A 22,285-nucleotide genomic window follows, 5' to 3' on the forward strand; every position below is an offset into this window, starting at 1 on the left:
CATTTTCTCAAAACCGACAGTAACAGTGGTAAAATAATTAAAAAAAAAAAAAACCAAACACAAAAAACACCACAAAACCAGCCATTGTTTAAAGTACAGATTTTCTGCAAGTAAAAAAAAAAAAGCAAATTCATGTTCTAAAAATCAATTTTGTTTGTGTCAGTACAAAACAGCACTGAGATTACTGCAGTGTTACACAAAACAGACTGTTTTTCAGTTATGTCCTGAGTTAGAGAAACAGAAGAGAAGCAAGCAATAAAGAAATGAACAAATGTTTCTTCTTGCATTAAAATGTACCCAATATTTTGATGTCATTAGATAACATGTACTGTGTAATGCTATTACAAAACTGAAGTCTCCACTTAGATCATATTTGTTTGGTAGTGTAACTGATATGGTGTGTCCCTCTGGCCAGCTTTTCTGTATGTAAAAGAATTCTAGTTGCCCTGTTAAAAGACAATGGATGAAAAAAATGCAACAGTGCTGTCACTGCAACACTGACAACACTCACCTTTTTAAAGTGTAAGCCATCATACATTGAGTCTCTTTTTTTATTATTATTTTGATACTTAATGGAGCCAAATATCTTTAGATTGATTATGTAAATGATCAGAAAACATTCTTGACATTGAACCATTTCAGGAAGCATTTGTAAGTCTCACATTGCAAGACTGTCTCATTCTTGGAAAAAAAAAATCTTAATGGGTAAACTTTAATGGTGATCTAGTAATTTCATTTCCTCCTATATTTCAAAGCCTGTTTCAGAGCTGAACAAATTAGCAAAGCAAACAAACTCTGAAGAATAAAAAACTGCCCCTAAAGCCTTTTTCTTCTGGCTTTTAAAAAAATATAGCTTTACATTTACAGTACAGTAAATAAAAATACTGCATTTGTTAACTAGATGTTTAAAAGTTCAGGACAGCAGAAACTTTCTACTAGCAAAACCAGCCAGCCTATCTGTTCAGGGTGTTAACAGTAAACTAAACGTTCCCTCCACAAAACACAGTTTCTTTTTACAATTTCATTTTTGACCACTGTATTATGCTACATATCACAAAATGTACCATGAAAGCATAGAAATGATTATGCTACATGGCACAAAAAGTACCTTCTAGTGTGTTTTACCTGAAAGTAATCCTGAAAATATTTAGCATTTAGAAGGAAAGAGTTCAGAGACAAAGGTCCTAGTTACTCTGATCTGGTCAAGGATACTAGTCTCATAACTCCATAAATCTCAGTAACCACCACCACTCAAAAAAACCCAGTATGATCGATTAGTCCAAAATATTAAAAACATACCTACCTGTGTTTTGAGTGTGATCTTTTCCTTCTAGACCAGGATTTTGAGCTAGACCTGGATTCTGAACGAGAATGGGAACGAGATCGACCACCTTTTCTTTCACTGTTCTTTCCAGACTCTGAGAGGAAAAAAACACTTTGCAGTGTAAGCTCAGAACATTTAAAGATCCCAGTTAGTCTGGCGCAAGTGGAATGTACCACACGTATAGTGCAAGGGGCCTGTGCTTTGCACATCTTCCTTCTTTGCAAATATCCTTCAGAAACATCCAAGAAAGTCATTGCATATACTCATTGAGTGCAACCATCCTGCAGCAGTACACATAAAACACATAAACAGCTAGCTCTGTTAAGAATGGGATTTATGTTGCTGCCACAATGCACAAGATTACAACATGTTCTCCTCTGGTATATTATTTAATATAACTACTGTTGGTGGGTTTTTTTAATAAACTTGGAAGAATAGATTAAATTTAGAGAGCATAATTTTATTTTTAAAAGCATAAAATGTAAATAATAATTAGTACTTTTTACACTTTTAGATATTCCAACCACTGTACAAATATTGAAGTTCTATTCCTCAAACACTGTTTGGGGGGAAGAAGGGATGGAGAGAAGGTGGTGAAAAGTTTGATCCAAGGGCCAGGAAGTCAACAGAAAGTTTACCAGTAACCTCAGCAGACTTTGGTTGAAACTCTAAAAATGTATTGTTCTGCTGCTTAACACTGAAGAAATGTGAGAACTATTTTTAGGGTTGGGAGATAAACATCCCCCACCCCCCAAAAAAATAAAAACACCAACCCTCAAGACTCTCCACTATCTAACCTATGTAAATCAACATCAGGGTTTCTTACTATGAAGAATGACAAAGTCTTGCTGATGAAAAGAAATAGAGGAGTATTTCAACTGCAAGTTTAACAAGTTGAGAATTTTTTATGCTGTGGTTTTGCAATCAGTATAATGCAGCATATATCAGCACTGAAATGTCTGTCTAACCACTCAACCCACCAACACCTTCCTCCTTGACCTAGCATTTCAGTGTTAACAAGGATCAGGGAACCAATCTGGATGAAAAAAAGTCCATTACAATATGCTAGGTTTTATTGATTCATTCTCTGATCCCATTTGCTACGAAGATACACATAGTCTTGAGCCAGCATGAAAAAGAGCATAGCTGTGGATAACTGGCTAGCTGAAAAAGGTCTCATAGACATAGTCCAGCTGGCTGGACAAAAATGCACATCGCTCTCAGCTTATCTGAAGTAAAGCAAAAATACACTGTCTTTGGCTGTCCTTGTTACACAATAACAGGAAGATTTCGGTGGGAAAAGAATGTTGCAGGTGGGAACAGATAACTACAGAAGAGAAACTAGGGGCGGGCTTGGTATTTAGGCAACTAACCAATAATGAGCTTAACTTTTGTAATATGTATGAGCTAATTATAAGAAGGCATAAAAGGTGACTGTAAGAGACAATAAATGAAGTCTGCTGCTCACTCATATTGAGTGACTGTGTCTTCCCTCCGTCGCAACACATAGCACAGTGACAAAATTAACCTGCTAAATGGAAACATAATATTGCTGCTTTCAGCAGCATGTTAGTTCCCTCTCATCATGAAACTATGACATTAATGGGTGCTAGAAGAGGAAAAAAAAAATAAAAGGCATTTTTTTTAAGTTTGTAAGTACTTTGAACTTTAAAAGCACCAACATTAAGTATTAATTTAGTATTGACTTTGTATTTTTGAAAACATTCAGTGAGCATATATCTGAAAATAAGATATGATGAAATAAAGTCAGCTTCATTCCACTGCTTTGTTACATGAAGATAATTTTGGTTATTTTCTTTTGTTTTCCCACACACATGTTCACCTTTGAGTACCTTTCCTGTGTTCGAAAGTGCTCTTAAAAAGCATGTGCCAACATACACACAGAACACACCTGTTAGGTAATGAGCATACCTGGCTCAATAGCAGCAGATATGAAAGACTGGGCTTCCCTTACTCTCTTCATCACTTCTTCCAGTTCCTTGGCAGCAGCTTGTGGTGTCATTTCGGGAGGCTTCACTATTGCATTATTGGAGTGATTTATTCTAAATTAAGGGAAAATAAAACAGTTAACTCCCAAACACTTTTAAAGGGAAAATGAAAAACAAATAAGAAAACACCTCAACTTCCACATATGACTAAAAACTTCAAAGTTCAGCAAAACTACAGATTTTTCCTAACACTTGTGGCATATGAAGGCATGAACTCTGTGGTTCAACCAGAGACTCTTTATTGTACAGAGAAGCTCATATTTATATCTCTGAGCCCCGATACAAATTCCAGCTGTATGTACCACCAGGCTCAGGGCAGAAACCATTCATGCAGTTACATAGCTATATATCACTACAAGCATGCAGGCACCTATTAAACACTAGATAACCATGTTTATATTTCTTACTTTCCTTCACAATACCCAGTTGTTCTCTTATCTCCTGTCAGATCAGACATTCTCTATCCTCCTTTCCCACAAACACTCATCTGTTCTAAGCATCTGAAATATCTTTTATTGCTTTCAAATCTTATCACTTTTAAATAAATGCAGCACAATATTTCTGAGTTAAAATATTTCCTAGTAGAAGTCTAGAAATCTGTTTCTCTATTTCAGATCAGATTTCTACATTAAAGCCTACTAATTACATACACAACATATATAAAGCTTAATTAGTACCAAAGACTTTGCAGATTTTCTCGCTGTTATGGCTTTCACTAACTCAAAATTAGATGCAGAAATATTTTAGTCTATGCCATCCATATTCTTTTTGGAGAAAATTATGCCCAACCTTGAAATTGTAGTTCATAAAAGTATTCCAGTTTACTAACAATAGGTCCTTATTTGGAAAAATATATTCATCACAGCAGTTTCCTGCACACCAGAGTCATAAACGTATAAGGAATTAAGGACGCATAAGGAACTAAGAAATCTCTCATTCAATATTTGTATGAATAATTAATTTCTTACTTCAGTGGTCTGTCTCCAAACATAACTCCATTAAAGGCAAGAGCTCGAGGTACTGAATTTTGGTCTGCAAATTCCACAAAAGCAAATCGCGTTGGTTGTGTCTCATCACCTGCCATTCGCACAAATTTGACTTCTCCAACTTGCTTAAAGAATTCAAGCAGCTGATCTGCTGTTGTAGTCTAGAAAGAGTCAAAAAAGAGCTCAGCTAAAGTAAAATATATAATTGAAAACAACTTATCCAACATATCAGGTAATCCAAGAACTACAGATTTTGGAAAGACATCTCACCATTATTACACAGGCAATGTGAATTTGGTAATGTTACACTTTAAGAGAGAATGGTATTTTTTTCTTCCATTAGTCTAAAGAATATACTACAATTTAAAATAGTGCAACCACAAGCCCTGAAGACCTACATGTAGGTTAAAAAAAGAACTTGCACAGGATTTTGCACTTTTCAAGCAACTCATTTGAAATAACTGATGAGGAATTTTCCTTATACACCTATGTCCAAACTAGTGATTGTGAATTTTGATTTAAAAAAATATTCAAACAATATTACAAGACTTCACTTTTATCTGGTTTTCTATTAGCTTCTAGCTCATTTTATTTTATTGTGATCAATAGTACTTTTATACTCTAGTAGCTACTTTGGCAGTCAAAAAAAACCCCAAATCAAATACTTCCATTGCTATCAGTCAAAAGCAAATTGTTTTTCAATACAATCAGTTGATGAAAAAATAAATTTCTGACAGATCTAACTTTTCTTTCAGAGAAACTCAAAGGTATTTATGCTAATTTTGCAACTTCTACTAGGACAAATAATTCCTTCTTACTGCACTTAAACAACTGTACAGTGTTGTGGGGGATAGCTACCATGATCTCATGACTTCTGAGGCATTGTTCAGCTATCACAACCCAGCCGGACATTTGATCAACACACACAATCATAAGTATGCTTCTTGAATTCAGCTACAGTGTGATTTCTCTGGTATCCTCCTAGAATGAATTCCACAGTCTGATCTGGTCCAATTGGCAAAGGAGCATTTAGAATCTGAAATATCACTAGTAAAAAAAAAAAAAAAAAAAAACCAACCCAAAAACAAAAAATAGTTTTCTGTTTTGTTTAAATTCCTATTGGCATCAACTAATGAAAACTCTTAAAATGCAAGATTCTGAATCTTCCATTAGTACTGCCAGTAATAATAAAAAAAGCTACCTGTGAATTCAAATTTCCAACATAGACTGTTCTTCTGATTTCATCAATTTTAGATGGATCCACATTCCCTATAATTGGTGGCTGTGGTATTTCTCCCAGTGCCGTAATGTTAGGGTCCAATGCTGCTGCTGGTATAGTCCCCAAAGTGCCAAGTGAAACACCAAGCTGGAAAACACAAAACCAGAATATTTTGTGCAACCAAGCACTAGTGGAAGATACTTCACTTGTTAATACTTTCCTGCCTTGTGTGTTTCTAAGTATAAATCCAATGAATATAGGCAAGACTTTAAACTGTAAGGTCCCAGCTGAGTACTGTATTGAGTTTATATGGCAAGGTTTTCATAGCAGAGAAGGGAGCCACAGGGGTGGCTTCTGTGAGAAGATGTCAGAAGCTGGCCCCATGTCAGATGGAGCCAGTTCCAGACTCTAGAAGGACCCACTGCTGGCCAAGGCTGAGCCAATCAGTGACAGTGGTAGTGCCTCTGTGATAACACATTTAAGGAGGAAAAAAACCTGCTGTGTAACAGCAGACGGAAGAGAAAGGAGTGAGGATACGTGAGAGCAACAACTCTGCAGTCAACAAGGTCAGTGAAGGAAGCGCTTTAGGCACCAGAGCAGAGATTCCCCTGCAGCCCATGGTGAAGACCATGGTGAGGCAAGCTGTGCCCCTTAGCCCATGGAGGACCCCACACTGGAGCAGGTGAATGTACCTGAAGGATGCTGTGACCCTGTGGAGAGCCTGCACTGGAGTAGGCTCCTGGCAGGACCTATGACCCCATGGAGAGAGGAGCCCATACTGGAGCAGGTTTGCTGGCAGGGCTTGTGACCCCCATGAGGCACCCATGCTGGAGCAGTCTGTTCCTGAAGGACTGCACCCCATGGAAAGGACCCATGCTGGAGCAGTTGATGGAAGACTGTATCCCATGGGAGGGATCCCACACTGGAGCAGGGGAAGAGTGTGAGGAGGAAGGAGTGGCAGAGACAACATGCAATGAACTGACCACAACCCCCATTCCCTGTCCCCCTGTGCCACTCGGGGGAGGGGGGGAAGAAGGTAGAGAATCCAGAAGTGAAGTTGAACCTGGGAAGAAGGGAGGGGTGGAGAGGAGGTGTTTTTAGATTTGTTCTTATTTCTCATTATCCTACTCCATTTTTAATTGGCAAAATTTAATTTCCCCAAGTCGTCTGTTTTACCTGTGATGGTAATTGGTGAGTGACCTCCCTTGTCCTTATCTCAACCCACGAGCCTTTTGTCATATTTTGCTCTCCCTGTCCAGTTGATAAGGGGGAGTGATAGAACAACTTGCTGGGTACCTGGCAGCCAGCCAAGGTCAACCCACCACAAGTACTTTTTTTAAAGCATAAAAATCTAACCATAAATAACCTTCTATAATTAAGATTTTCTGTGTGCTATCAGTTACCATCTTATCAAAGAGGTCTGGCCAGGGATACAGTATATCAATCAGAAAACATACAGGCTTGAATTTCTAATGCTTGCAGTCAAATTGAGTAAGATGCCTTCAAACACTGCCAATATTCTTATTTTTTTGCCACAAAAAGTATTATTAGTGGATAAGGAATTGATAAGGCCTTGTCCAGTGAGGGAAGAAGGGAATTTGCAGTGCCCAGGGCCAATTTGTTCCATAACAGACATACATCCATCAAAGGGACAGATAAGGTACCTTTTAGACAAGCATATCACCTAAGACAAAATTAACTACAGTTGAAACACAAAGGATATTAAGTCTAAGATCTTTCCCTACACACACAGTAACTTCCTAGAGAATGAGAACAATACAACTCTCACTTTTAGAATTGAGAATTGAAATTTCTCCTAGGTAATGTTATAAAAAAACTTCACTTAAAAGCACTACTTAATTGGTCTGCTGAATTCCTGGTTTGAATTTTATTTTCTCTACCCAGAAAAACAACTGCCTTTCCAGCAAACAGTTTCTAACAAGTGTTAGAAATTCTCCACAAGGCACTAGTAATTTTTTTTATGTAACAAGATAAAACTACTCTGTCTTTACTTGGAATCATCCTTTTATTATTGAACCAGAGGGTTATACAGCTTGACTTCCTCTTTGATATTCTAAAATTCACAGATAATTTATTAAAGATATATATAAAACCAAAGTGAATTTACCTTAGAAGGTTAGTTTAGAAACACGTCTCTAAACACTGCTCTTACACCAATTCTGTTTAATATTTTTTTCTTTAGCAATGATCTGGATGAGGGGATCGAGTGAATCCTCAGGAAGTTTGCAGATGACACCTGGGGGGGGGGGGTAGTACTGATCTGCTTAAGGGTAGGAAGGCTCTGTAGAGGGATCTGGACAGGCTGGATTGATGGGCTGAAGCCAATTGTATGAGGTTCAATAAGGCTGAGCTGCATAATATGACCCTGCATTTGGGTCCTAACAACCCCATGCAACACTACAGGCTTGGGGAAGAGTGGCTGGAAAGCTGTCTGGCAGAAAAGGACCTGGGGGTGCTGGTTGACAGCCAGCTGAACATGAGCCAGCAGTGTGCCCAGGTGGCCAAGAAGGCCAATAGCATCTTGGCTTGTATCAGAAATAGCGTGGCCAGCAGGACTAGGGAAATGACTGTCCCCTGTACTCTGCACTGGTGAGGCCGCACCTCAAATACTGTGTTCAGTTTTGGGCCCCTCACTACAAGACAGACATTGAAGTGCTGGAATGCATCCAAAGAAGAGCAAGGAAGCTGATGAAGGATCTAGAGCACAAGTCTTAGGAGCGGCTGAGGGAACTGGGGTTGTTTAGCCTGGAGAAAAAGGAGGCTGAGGGGAGACCTTACTGCTCTCTACAACTATCTGAAAGAAGGTTGTAGCAAGATGGGCATCAGTCTCTTTTCCCAAGTAACAAGTGATAGGACGAGAAGAAACAGTTTCAAGTTGCACCAGGGAAGGTTTAGATTGTATATTAGGAAAATTTTCTACACCAAAAGGTTGTCAAGCATTGAAACAGGGTGCCCAGGGAAGTGGTTGAGTCACCACCCCTGGAGGTATTTAAAAGACGTGTAGACATGGCACTTAAGGGACATGGTTTAGTGGTAGACTTGGCAGTATTGGGTTTATGGTTGGACTCAATGTTCTTAAGGTCTTTTACAACCTAAATGATTCTATGAGTATTTATGCTTCATTAGCAGCAATTATGCAGTAGAACCATGAGTAAGCACTTTTTTTTTTTTTATTAAATGCCTAAACTATTACTTGAGGGTAGTATCATTAATTTTAAGACAAAAAAAGCCAACATTTTTGTGAAATAAATATGATTTTCAAAGTCATGTAATGTCTCATACACAGTTATGAACCATAAACAGAATTAGCCTAAACCTCTGATGACTTTGGTCCCGCTATATAAGTTGTACACTCTAAAACAGCTGTTGGAGCACAAGCTTCAAAAAGGATGCTGAACTTTGTGCAGGTTTTTGAAATAGTGCAGAAGAAATTAAACTTGGTTAAAACAGTGGTTTTATGGAAGGAAAGAAGGAAAGAAGGAAGACACTAAATACATTCATTTCTTTTAGGACGCTGATCAGTATCGGCTAAGAATATGAGAGTGGGAATAATGTTTCTGGTAATGGAGACAGATGAGAAATCATTTAAGAACAGATAGGTTTGGGAATCTGCAGGATACCCTTAACACAAGTCAAAAATCCAGGATGGTACCAGTAACAACATCAATATGCACATTGCTGCAATATGTTTGGAAGACTCAGGACTTTCATCTTCAAATAACATGGGGTTAGTGACATTAAGCCAAATTTTTTTGAAGTAGGATTTACTAGTTCCAGAATTCTCCCTGAATATGGCACAGCAGCCTGCTGATGTCAAGAAGGACTTACAGAAGCAAAAGGGAACTGAGCAGAAACAATAGCAGCTAGCTTCTATACTTTTTGCAGTGAAAAAATTGTTAGACTAACAGTCAAAAACCCTGTCATAAAGATATCGAGTAAAAGCATCCTAATGTAGCATTTTACTATTCTGAAGAACTGTGTCAATTTAACTATTATGTTTTAACAAATTTTTAGGAAGTGGATAGCATTGCCGCCGGATCAAATTAATGGGTCTAGGGAAGGGACAACAATTGAAAAGGACACGACCAAAACCAGTATTTACCCACTATTTTGCAAAACAAGAATCTGAAAGAAACACTCGGGAAAGGCAGCACATGGACATCTTGTGATCTACCCTCAAAAGAGGCACCACAGCTAAATCCTCGCTGTTTTAGCATATGAGAGGACAAGATCCATGGATCAGATAGTTCTTGTTCTCCGAACACAGAAAGGCTACCGAGTATAGAGGGAAACCAGAAATCAAACAAGGACTGAATTTTACTTACTGTAGTCAAAGGGGTTGGCGTAGGTATAGGAAGCAACCCTGCACCAGGCATCAGGCTTGTCATAGTAGGAGCAGGTGCCAATAGAGAAAGGGCTTTGGCCTCATCTGGGATTTTACCTGAAGCAGCAAATGAAAGTATTACACAGAGTTGGAACACTACACAGATGTTACTCTTTCTATGACTTTACAATTACCCTTACATTTAAAAAAGTAATAAATAAGAATGAATCTATCTACCAGATCCTTACAAAGAAACAAATACAAACTTAAGTATTTCCTTTTACCCTGCCTCTACTAGGAAAAACAAAAGTGAGCAAAACTTCAAAGACTAGCAATCTCATTAATGGATTATTATTTTAAAAACTGAATCATGTACACAATTATTTAACACTTTGAGCTATGGGTCACCTGTACTGGAAACTTAATGTTCATGAACCAAACGATATCAAGCATGGACGCTTTCCCAGGGCGGTGTTTTCATGGTGATCGAAAGTTGTTTTACACATGACAACCGTTTGTGTTGGCTGCATCACTAATAGCACACAGAACATCAGATACAGAAAAGAAGAACATTTTTTAAAGTTTAATCCCCAGAAATGGATAATAACCAGATCAGTTAAAAAAAAAAGTATGTGCTAACTGAAATCAGTGCGCTTTTTCTCCCTCTGGTGTTACGTACTTTTGATGCAAAAATAAATAAAAAATAAAATAACAATTACTGTGACTCTACACAAGACATACTACAAGTGAAGTTGGGAGTGGAAGAGGGGGCGACAGAAAAATTCACATTTGTACTGTCTTACATTCTAGGTCACCTCAGTTTATCTGAAACTTTCATAAATTAGCTTTAAATTTAGTGAGATTGAATAAAATCATAACTGATCACCTAAGCAAGCTATATTTTCCTAAAATATGCATTCCCTACTATTTCAACCATATTATATTTCCCACCATGCTAAAAGTTTAGACTATTACCTAACCTGAATTAACCACAGGTTTCATTCAAAGTTAGTTACAATTACACTGCTAAATGAATCCAAAAAAAATCTTCAAAAAATCAAAATATGTCAGTTAATTACAAATACAATTAAATGTATGTATTAAATTTGAAATGCAAAGGTATTTAAACTGGTACAAACATTAAATACTGAACTGAAAAACTACAGAAAGGAAGTTATCATTTTACTAGGTATCTATGATCTATTCCAAATTACTGGTGTAACTGTATATATGCTATCCAACTGAGCCCTTTGGTATTATCCCATGCAGCTTAACAAAATGCTTTAATTTAAACATTATATTAAAAGTCAAGGTATATACAAATACTCTGCCAGTGGCTTATACTGCTTTGGTTCAAACTGTATGGGATTCATCCTGGTTTCAGCTGGGATGGAGTTAATTATCTTCTTAGGAGCTAGTATGGTGCTCTGTTTTGGCTTTGATGTGAGACTTTTCAGTTCCTCAGGCCTTGTTAGCAAGAAGGCTGGAGGGGCACAAGGAATGGGGAGGGGACACAGCCAGGTCAGCTGACCCGAACTAGCCAAAGAGGTATTCCATACCATGGGATGTCATGCCTGGTATATATACCTGGGGGTTGGCTGGGGCGGGCAGATCATTACTCAGGGACTGGCTGGGCATTGGTCAGTGGGTGGTGAGCAGTTGCATTGTGCACCACATGTTCCTTTCTTCCTTTCCCTCTGGATGTTATTCTCTCCCTTCCCCTTTTCATTATAACTGTTATTGCCATCATAGTTATTACTGTTCTTTCATTTTCATTCTATTTCAATTATTAAATTGTCCTTATCTCAACCCTCCAGTTTCACATTCCTTTCCAACTCACCTCCCCATCCCTCTGGGTGAGGGGGGAGTGAGCGAGCGGCTGCGTGGTACTTAGTTACTGGCTGGGGTTAAACCATGACAGATTTACATATAAACCCCCATAACTTCAGGATTTAAAAAATAATATATAAATATTATCAAAAAGAAAAATATGGTATGTTTCAAAACACTATGCAATTTTAGCTATAAGCATTCCAACAAACCCCATGGGAATCATACTACTTTTAAAAAAAATAAAAAGATGACAAAAGTATTGTAAACCTGTTCTACAGATCTGCAGCAAGGACTAGGTTACAGTTGGATATGACCAAAGGATAACACAAACCTAAATGAAATCTAATTTATATGTAGTATGAGTGGAATAGAAAAGATAAAATAACAGTACTTTTTTTTTTTCCCCCCCTCATGCCTCCTATTTAGATTTATGTTCAGTTTTGAGATGCTTGCTCCTTAACAGGTAACAAACCACTTGATTTTACGATCTAAAGGAGAAAAATAGGAAAGTTATTAGCACTTAAGAATTAACTGTGCAATTATGTCTTCCAGGGCTTTTATAAAAAACATGCATGAATTTGAAACATTGTCTCTGTGTTCAGCACTCTTTACAGGTCTCATTTTGAAGTCAGGTATGCAATGAGAGGTGCATCCGATTTGCCTGACTGCTCATGAGAATCGGGTACCTTGCCTCACATCCTGCCTACTATGTAGCTAACTAACAGGCTTCCAAATATACAGTTCCAGCAACTATGCATGCAAATTAGGTATACAATTATATACCAGTTCTTCTGAAAATCAAAATACTCAAGTGTTTTCAAATGACTGATGAACCAGACCTTATCCTGAACAGCCAGCATCTGGATACGCATACAGGTTTCTACAGGATCAACAGACATGGCTCAAGTAAATCCAGTGGCAGAAATGGCTCCTAAAGTGGTGCATCTGCATTCTAATTTAGATCCTTGGTCAGTAAAGTTAGGCATATGCTTATGCACATAAGTATGCACTTACATACAGCCAATTCAATAAACAATCAGATAAGAGATGTTTAAGGCATTTAGCCCTTTTAAATAGGAACTGAATTATACACATAACTAAACAGACAGGGAGTAAAGTTCAGAAAGGCACTTAAATAATTCTAAACTTTAAGCATATGGGTCATCTTACTGAAATAAATGGAATTATTCACTTGCTCAAACATTGCTTAAGGAATAAAATGAACAACTTCAGTTAAGTATTATAGCAGCTCAAAAAATTAATAACATACTTATCTAAATTATAAAGTTAGCAGCATTATTTCCAGAATATTTTGGTCCCTCAACATAATGTTTTGTTTTCAATAAAACTTGGTCAGTTCCATGTCACAAATATCTGCTCATTTATTTTATTCAAGAATGAGGAAGGGCCTACCTCTACAGAAAGAACCCTGAAAATTTGCCTGTATTTTCAGAGATACTGTCTTTTCAAAAGATCCCACTTTAGTTTTTAAGATCAGGTCAAACTTTTTAACAATCCTATAGAAAATAAACTGTTGTCGATTAAAAAATAAGAAAATCTGTAATGTCTTGCAAATTTACTTCCCTGTTCTTTAGATAGTTTTGAAAAACAAATTAAGATGCAAGGCCAAATAACCTCATAAGTTATGACCTTTAAAAGTTTTGGAGTGTTATTTTCATGAATTTATTTATAAAAGGACTACAAGCCCACAAAGATACAGCAAAACATGTGGGTAACAGCATAACAAATTAGGACACTTCAGTTTAAGAATAACTGTTTTGGTTTGTAAACTCATGGTATTTAAAAGCTGAATGGAAATGAGGTAAAGATATTTATTTTCTAATACAGGAAACAGACAAAATTATGCCACATGTATATCACATCCTCAGAAATATTTCTTAGAAGCTTATGAGTGTTTAGTAAATTACAGATTCTATGATCATTTATTTATTCTACACTTTGCAAAGGAATCTGGAAGCAAATGTAGATTAGCTCTGCATTGCCTAGATACCTTATGCTTCTTCAGAAATGTACAGCTGCCCTAAAAATCAGTTATGATTGTTATTTTTTTGTATCAAAATGCTTAAGAGCCCTAGTCAACCTATTCCATACCAGAATATTTTGCTAAATGCTGAACAGAAGTATCTGTGTTAAGCGGGTACTAATCACAGTATTTTTATCTCCCTCCATGTGCTCAGAAGAAATTAATTTCCTACTCTAGTCAAAACATAATTAAAGGAATTGTTATTTTCCTACTATTTTAAAGCAATGGAAAATGTACACTTACAAATAAAATAATTTCTTTGTGGATTTAGCAGCAGAGATTAAGAGATTACAACTACTGCTAATTACCTCAAATGGCACAGCTAAATCCAACAGAGATTATGAAGCAAAGCTCTTCCCAGCTGCAGTTCACAGCCTGGTGCATTACCAGAGTGAAACCAATTGGTCCCAATGCAGCTGGCTGGGAAGAGCAATGCCCGAGGACTAGACAAACCACCTGGTCCAGCACTTCTGCTTCAGGGCTTCCATTTCACAAGAAAAAACATCATTTAGGGATGAGAACCTTCTCAGTCACTCCAGCATGAACTGCCAGTGCTTCTGAGATTGTGAGGTGACACTTTTTTTTTTAAAAAAAAACTCTTCTTGAAATAATCACTACTGGAGCATGTAAAAGTGCAATAAACGCACACACATACATACACACAGAACTTTTCAATCTTCTCACAAATAACAGTGTTAAAAGACAATGTGCCTCACATAACATATTCCAACCAAAACCCCAGGCTGCATTTGTACTTATGAGTGGTAAACATTTTTTTTCTAAAAATTACAAAAACAAAGAGATGAAATCTTACTGCCACTGACCTCACTGGAGCAAGGTTTCATCAGAAGCAAAACAAATATTTCATGTCATTCAGTATTCATGAAAGTTCAATATCAGAAATAATTATTTTAAACTCTTCATGTTAGATAAAAATAGAAAGCCTTCTTTTAAACAGATCATGCAACCTAAAATAAAACTACTCTGCTGAGAAAAGGAAAAACAGCAGAGAAAGATCATGATTTTACTTTGTAAAGTTGATTTCTCCAGAAAGTTTCAACTGTCCTCTTCCAAGATAAGCTCATAAAGCAGAACAAATGAAAGAATGCATCTTAAAACTGATATATTTTTCACTATTCCAGTCTGACACAATGTTCTCATCTGTTGAATTTAGATGCTTAAATGTATTCCAAACCAAATTTATCCATAATTCACAGCATAAAACCTAGTTTAATCATATTCTAAATTCTGTGTATACCATCCACAAGCAGCTTCAGGTCAACTTCAAAACGAAACACTGAACCCCTTTACAAATCATCATTTTTTCAGAACTGAATAACCAGTTCACAAGTACAAGGGAAAGAGATTCAACAGAACAAAACAAAAAAGGGAAAAATAAAATAAACAAAGGAAAGAAAGCAAAATAAAATAAAAATAGAGACAGGGCGTCCATCTTCAGCAGGCCAGACTTCGATCTCATTTCCCCAGTGAAGGTTTCACTTGGTGGCAGGTTTAGAGGCATGGCAAACAATGCCTAACTCAGGCAAGTGTAACAGGTCTGCCTTGGCCAGTCTAGTCATCTAATAATGCACAAATATCACACAGAGAAAACATACAAAACCAAATTAATAGTCAAAATCCATCTACCAGACAATGTGGACATAAAATTTAGAATTATTAGGGTGGCATCGCTGTTTATTTTTCAACCTTTGCATTCTCAAAGTATAACATTTAAAGAATAACCTACTGATAAGCACAAAAGAAAGTAATATTTTGACAACTCGATGTTACTTCATTTACATTTTTGTTAGTGTTTATTAAATACCACAAAATTAACAATGTTTTCATTGTTTAGTGATTCCCTCCTCATACTCCCTTGATTTACTACTTTTTAAATACACTCCAAATTTCAGATTTTATTCTCATTTTTAAAAACCAAGTTTTTAGAGCTCCATTTTACACCTCCTCTATGTTCTATTTGGCACATGAAAAGTTTTATTACTGGCACTGTTGGCCATGGATATAATTTAACCTTCCAGTAGAATATAGCCATTGCTACTTTTAAAGCCCATGATTCACGCCACTGACTGTTAACAATGATACATAGTGAATAAAAAAATGTTGCACTGTGGTCTTCAAAGCCATGCTTATTCCACAGAATAAATTCTGAAGAAAGTTAAACCTATATCAATTCACATCTTTACAAATTAAAATTAGTGATTTTGTTAGAAAGTTATACTGAAACAGCATTCTGACTTTTAAAAAAAAATTACCTCACAACCCCATCACTTTTTCAACTAATTATGCATAAATCTCTGTGGGGTCCACAATGATCTGGAACAGTGACAATTTTTCTGTAATACATTTTCTCAGAAATTCCTGATGAGTCAGCTACAAACAGGATTGGAACAAGATTTCTCAGAACTTTGATTTTATTCTCCTTCCACTCATTGTCTACCATCAATAGAGACAGGAAAATGTAGCTTTACCTGCCTGTTACCATATCACGTCAGGAAGTGATCTCATCACAAGAAAAACATCAGGAAGTGCTGTTCATTCATTAGGCAGCAATCTTTCCTCTCTGGCAGTACTGAACCAGTGTTAAAAGTCTTTTCAATTAAATGTAAAACTAAGATCTTGAAGAATTTGTAGTCAATTATTTAAGGGCATTTTTTCACTAAGGACTCTGGTCTGATACATTTTACCTACTCAAAGCCTCTACACAGCTTTAAGTGGATACAGCAATATCCTTTGTGGTTTAAGAACAAGTTCAAAAAATAAAACCAAAAAGCCCCCAAAACAAAGCATAAAAGCGACTAAAAATCTAGGCTTCACAAAGACCTGTTAATATGTTCATATTAACAAGGCTACAAGAAAAGACAGTATATTTTAAGTAATTTTACAGTCAATGAAATTTTGAAGACTTGTCAAGAGTTTGCCAGAAACACCCCAGACCATTATTATAGCAGTACTAATCTCCTGCTATCCAGATCATGATGTGGCAAACATACCAAAAAAAAGGGTACTCTGGGACCACTGTTAACAAACTCCAAGAAGTCAACAGGTTTTTTTGAACCAAAACCCAACTCTTGCAGTTAGAAAAGTCCTGTTAATAGGAGATATTTCTGGACTTGCTGCAGTTTATAGAACAATCATTCTAAATATTGTTGTTCATGGCAAAATAGCTACCATGTTCAAAGTGAAGTTAGCTTCACTCCACCAGCTGGAATGTTTCCACTCCAAAGAGGCAAAAAGTCTAGATCCAAATGGGCAGATGCTCAATTCCCACAATGATCCCAATGAAGTCAATGGGGCTTTGCCTAACTCCAGCGAACTGTATTCATACCTAGGATACTATACAAACAATAAGAACTACCTTGTAATCAACACACCTGTAAAAGCATGACCTCAAAGCTAAAGTAACACTTGTCAATTTAGTATTCACCAAGCATTTTATTTTATTAAGAGTTATAAAAATATTTTACACTAGAAGCATTCTGTACAGATGATTGCATTTTTAAAAGAGATATCTAAAATCAAAAAGGAGTACCAGTATGCGTAAGAAAGCCTTTTTATTATTGCACATAACATTTTCCACAGGAACAAGAACAGAAAACTGATATATATTTTTTTATTAAACTAGCAGGTAAACATTTATATTCAAACAGTAACTGTCACCACAACTGCAAAATATTTTAATTAGATGAATCTAAAATGGTCAAATGCATATCACATGTCTAAAAGACAATGGGATTTAGTCAAAAAACCCCAAACTCAAAATCAGAAAATTAGTATCTTAAACAAAAAAAACCCACCCAACACAAAAAAAATTAACAAAACCAATAAAACACCAAAAATCACACACCAACAGCAACACATTAAGATCCAAACTGCAGTGTTATCGGTACCAGGAAATTGCCTAATCTTTTCAGCGTTCCATTGACTTCAGTGAGAACTTTGTGTGGGAATAAGCTTGCCAACATAAACCATATTGAAGGGAATTATTTTACCTTCTTTTCCCCAAAAAATATGTAATAAGTATGGAAAATGGAATTATCCTATTTCAATCCACTATTTTTTTCTAATACTGAATTTCAATTAAATCTATATAATTGGGTTTCTTCATTCAATTTTCAATTTTGGGTGTTTTTTTTAAAAGTAATAAAATAACAGAGCAGCACCTCCTTACATAGGAAGCTTAAAACAATTAGCAGACAGGACAAAGACCAACATTACAGAAGAATGTCTAAAACACTAACCTTCTGCGCAGGGCACAACTATCAAAGCTCTGTCAATAAAAACCGTGTTTGTTAGATGCTGGGCCACACCGACACTTGATGCTTCACGAAACTTAATATAACATACTTTGGAGGAAAAAGCAAGAGGTGCGTTGCTGCAAGATAAAAGGGGGGGTGGAAATCAATTAGCCATATTAAAAAAGTGTATGCATGTATTTTCAACTATTATTTCTTAATTTAAAAAATAATAATAAATTAGACTTCCTGGAAAAGTTACCCTGTGGTGTATGAACGCATGGACTCTGGTTGTGGTACAACCAGAGACGTTATTGTACAGAGAAGGTCATATTTATATCTCTGAGCCCCGATAAAAATTCCAGATTTATGTTTCACCAGTCTCAGGGCAGAAACCATTCATGCAGTTACATAGCTATATATCCCTACAAGCATGCAAAAACTCTTTTGGCTAGATAACCATGTTTTTCTTTCTTACTTTCCTTCATAAGATCCAGTTGTTCTCTTATCTGCCATCAGTAATGATCAGACATTCTCTATCCTCCTCTCCCACATTACCCAAAAGACAAGAGTATAGAAATTTATTCATTTGCCTACTATGTCACTAAAAAAAGCATAGCACAGCCCCTCCTCCTTTTTAATGGAAACCTACAGCAGCCAAAATCCCAAATTAACAAGGCTGATTTTCTTTACAAATCTTGCTAAACAACATTCACCAGTACATTCCAAATTACTATTGTAAGTAGCACATTTACTCAACACATTTGTCAAGTAAATAATTTATAGTTTATCTTTCATCCTCCAAATAATCCTTGTTTAAGAAAGTCAAACAATAAATCCAGTCATTTTTTTAGTGGGCCCTTCAGATATTAGCCCATATTAACTGATACTCTTTCTTAGGCCTTCATGAAAGAAGTTTTGTTAGTTCATATTAAGATAAAAGCAGTTCTTGAGTTCTTTCAAATGTCAGGTCTTAGTTCACTAATGTAACAAAAATCCTTTTTAACATCTGCCTTAGTTTGGCATAGTGTAGTACAGGATAACACTGGAGGAGGTAGGAAGAATTCACTATTAGGCTAGAATAAGGAAGAAAATTCAAAATACATATTGTTGGGTAATTTGCTTTTCCATTAGGAAGTACACCAGAGACATCAGAAAGCATAATACATAGAGTTTGTAATCTTGATCAAAAATAAAAAAGTTTGCTTTAAAAAAAAAATTTATACCCTAGTCAAGGTTATACTCTTTATACAAGCAGTTTATTTATTCATATGAAGTAAGTACAGGTGAACCCTCCAAAGAGAGAACAGGACACATCCAATAGGACATCGTTGAAACATCTGCAAGTTCCATTTGAAAAAAACACCTGTCTTCTAGCAAAGTAGTAAAAAATGGAAAATATACTGCATGAACTGTTTAATCCTGACCCTCCCTCAACTGAAACACTTGTCAATGTTCTGGAAGAACCAGAAGCAGTTCAGGTTTAGTCCAATCCATCTTTTAGTCCCTCAAATTCCAAGCAAATACTCCCAAAGTTGTTGTATGGAATTAATTAGGCTTTAGTATTTAAATACAAACTCAGAAGTTTTAGACACATTATTTCATCATATTAATTGCATAAATTAACCATCAACTTGGTCTGAGGCAGGCAGATCTGTACATTTCTGGTTACTAGAAAGGTAACATCTATGTAAAATATCTAGAGCACCAGTCAACCTCAGAACAGCAGTTAGAAACATTTATGATGGAAAATTATGTGAAAACAGAGACATTGAAGAAGCAAAAAAGAACAGAGAGAGGGAGAAACATAAATATGAAAGTCAACCTCGTAGAATTTAGAAAATATTCTAAATTCTTGCAATAGCAAGATGACTACATTACTTCTGTCCTTTTAGTTTGTCTGTAGTGGACAATGTTTTCACAGTTCCAAGCTTTCACGTTCAGGAAGGAAATAAACATATAAAATGGCTTTTGAGCCATCTCTAAGGTCTTGGTTCAGAACACTTTCTATCAGAGCTGACAAAGAGCCATGACTTTCTCAGTACTCAACAGAAATGTTTGCATACAACTTGTAATCTTACATATTCTGAAGAGCCAGACTTTGCTCACTGCAAAGATTTATTTTTTTTTTTAATGGCCACAGGTTTTTTTGTTTCTTTAGGTTTGGGGGGTGGGGTCTGTGTGCCTGGGTTTGGGGAGGAAAATGTTTTGGGTTTTTTATTTTTGTTTGTGATTTGTTTGTTTTTAAATACACATGCCAGTGTTACAACCCAAATGGCTGAAGCATCTCCAGTGAAGATTCTGTGGTCCAGACTTCTAATATCTCTTGGCTTTTTCCTTTTTTGTTTTCATTGCTAACTCAAAAACATCATTCTGTTCCAGACAGTTCCAGGCTCAATAAATGATCCTTATAAATTTCAACATCTATAGAGCCGGCTATGACAAGTGTATTTATAATATTTCCCCCCCGGACTTCAATCACAAAAGCTATATGGAAAGTATGTTAAAAAATATTAACATCAGAACACTGCTGCAACAAGACTCTAAAAAGAAGTCTTGGTACAAAATGTTTTCTGAAGGTTAAGCTAATCATTCAGTTCACTGGAGAAGTGATAAAGAGGAGAAATTCTCTTATAAGGAGACCACCTCTGCTAAAAAAACATCAATGCTGCATCTACATCAAGGGAGATGATCAAGAACAAAAAAAAATTCTAAAAGGTTTTACAGTGATTGAGTCCTCTCCTTTTACAATGTAGGCCTCAAACTTCCCCAGTAGGCTTCATAAGCCTTTCTTAAAACAGAAAAGTCCTATTCTGTTTTAATTCTGTTTGTTCCATTTTTTTCTGCCAATCTTTTCTGATGCTGAAATGAGGTAGAGTCATAGTCTTCTTCCTAGGGTTACAAAAAAGAAAGTCCTACATCTCTGATTTAAAGTTACTATAATGCAGTTTCTTTAGGAAACCAAGAAAACTCAAAAAGGAAATAAAGATCTGAATAGTATTCAGATGTTTCTGCCATTTTTGTTTTCCTTTGTAGGGAGACAGTAACCCCCATCTCCCAACAGAACAACCACCAACCAAAATCATAAGAATGACCTACTCGGAAAGCTATGGTGAAAAATCAAATAAAAGGTGACAAAACATCCCTTTAAGGGTCTAAATTTTCTCAGGGTAGTGGTGGAGACAACAACAGAAATGAATAATCTATCAAAATAAGATGTTCAGGAATAATTGTGCAGATCACATTTAAATAAGGCTCTGTGTGTTTTATCTCAAAGGCCTTATCTATACTGCAGTCACTGCAGGATATAACGATGACTAAAAAAAACCTCATGTACTAGCCTCCAAGACTACTCCAGAACATCTAGAAGCAATCAGTATTATAGCAGGGCTTTCAACACCCAATGCAGACAGTTTATGCCTCCCTGCTTACAAACAATTCATTCTGCAAAAATTTAATTGTTGCTCAATAAAGCTTTTCAATATTTAACTGTTCAAAAATCCTCTTACGGCCACATTTGAAGGCTCATCACTACAACTGTAATTTTGAAGGCTTCCCTGGAACACAGACTTCAACTGGGTAACAAGTGTAATGCAAAAGCATGACTGGGACTAAGAATCTGATTACAGACGTTGCTGGTCTCCTAGTGTGCAGAAAAACAATTCTATAGCTGTATGAGTAGTTGGCATACCGAAGTACGTACCCAAGGCAAAAGACCTGTCACACCCTGAAAACCAGCTTCAGATTTCAACTGTACTGCAAACTAAAAGCGATCTATAAAGACTGGTCTCAGACTTGTTCAGAACTGTGAGAAAAAAAAGCCATACTACATCTTCACACAAAAGTCTATTTAAACAGCCAACAGAAAGGTATCAAATTAATACCTTCTTGGACAACATGTTTTGTAAGTCTAAGTGTAAGTAACTTTAGGCTGATTAAAAGAAGGAAAAAAAACATGCAGCAAAGAGTTTCAGAAAATATTCTACAAAGCAGGGAACACAACATACCCTCTCATGCTCCTGGCATCACCACACAAGCGTGGTTTCTCAGAAATCTTTTGCACGTACAGGCTTGCAGAATGCCTCCCTCCTACCTCCTTAATGGCCTCTGTGTATTCCCACTTGAGAAATCTCAATAAGCACTTAAAGTTTTGCAAATGGCAAACCAAGAAGCATTTGTTAAACAGTGACAGTAATTCTCCATTATCAACATGGAGATTCAGATCTCTAGCCAAATCAGGACCATACACAGATATTCAAAACTTCAGGAGTT

The 22,285-nt window shown here is 36.3% G+C and overlaps 1 protein-coding gene across 6 annotated transcripts in view; it reads right to left on the reverse strand.

Annotated features, from left to right (window-relative positions):
* LOC119140697 (splicing regulatory glutamine/lysine-rich protein 1-like) overlaps window positions 1-22,285 on the reverse strand; it is a 50,875-nt gene that overhangs the window by 22,975 nt on the left and 5,615 nt on the right. For 4 of the 6 annotated variants that reach the window (XM_037372231.1, XM_037372229.1, XM_037372233.1 and 1 more), the window contains exons 2-7: window positions 18,020-18,153; window positions 9,885-10,000; window positions 5,521-5,685; window positions 4,302-4,480; window positions 3,257-3,387; window positions 1,304-1,418 (exon numbers count right to left, since the gene is read on the reverse strand). In XM_037372231.1, the coding sequence (XP_037228128.1) occupies window positions 1,304-1,418; window positions 3,257-3,387; window positions 4,302-4,480; window positions 5,521-5,685; window positions 9,885-10,000; window positions 18,020-18,153 (840 nt within the window). Of the gene's footprint in view, window positions 1-1,303; window positions 1,419-3,256; window positions 3,388-4,301; window positions 4,481-5,520; window positions 5,686-9,884; window positions 10,001-10,291; window positions 10,409-18,019; window positions 18,154-22,285 lie in introns of those variants that run through there. The other 2 variants (XM_037372234.1, XM_037372235.1) reach the window with 2 other exon arrangements.

This window comes from Falco rusticolus, chromosome W, assembly GCF_015220075.1.
Source record: "Falco rusticolus isolate bFalRus1 chromosome W, bFalRus1.pri, whole genome shotgun sequence".
In the NCBI taxonomy this organism is placed as follows: Eukaryota; Metazoa; Chordata; class Aves; order Falconiformes; family Falconidae; genus Falco; species Falco rusticolus.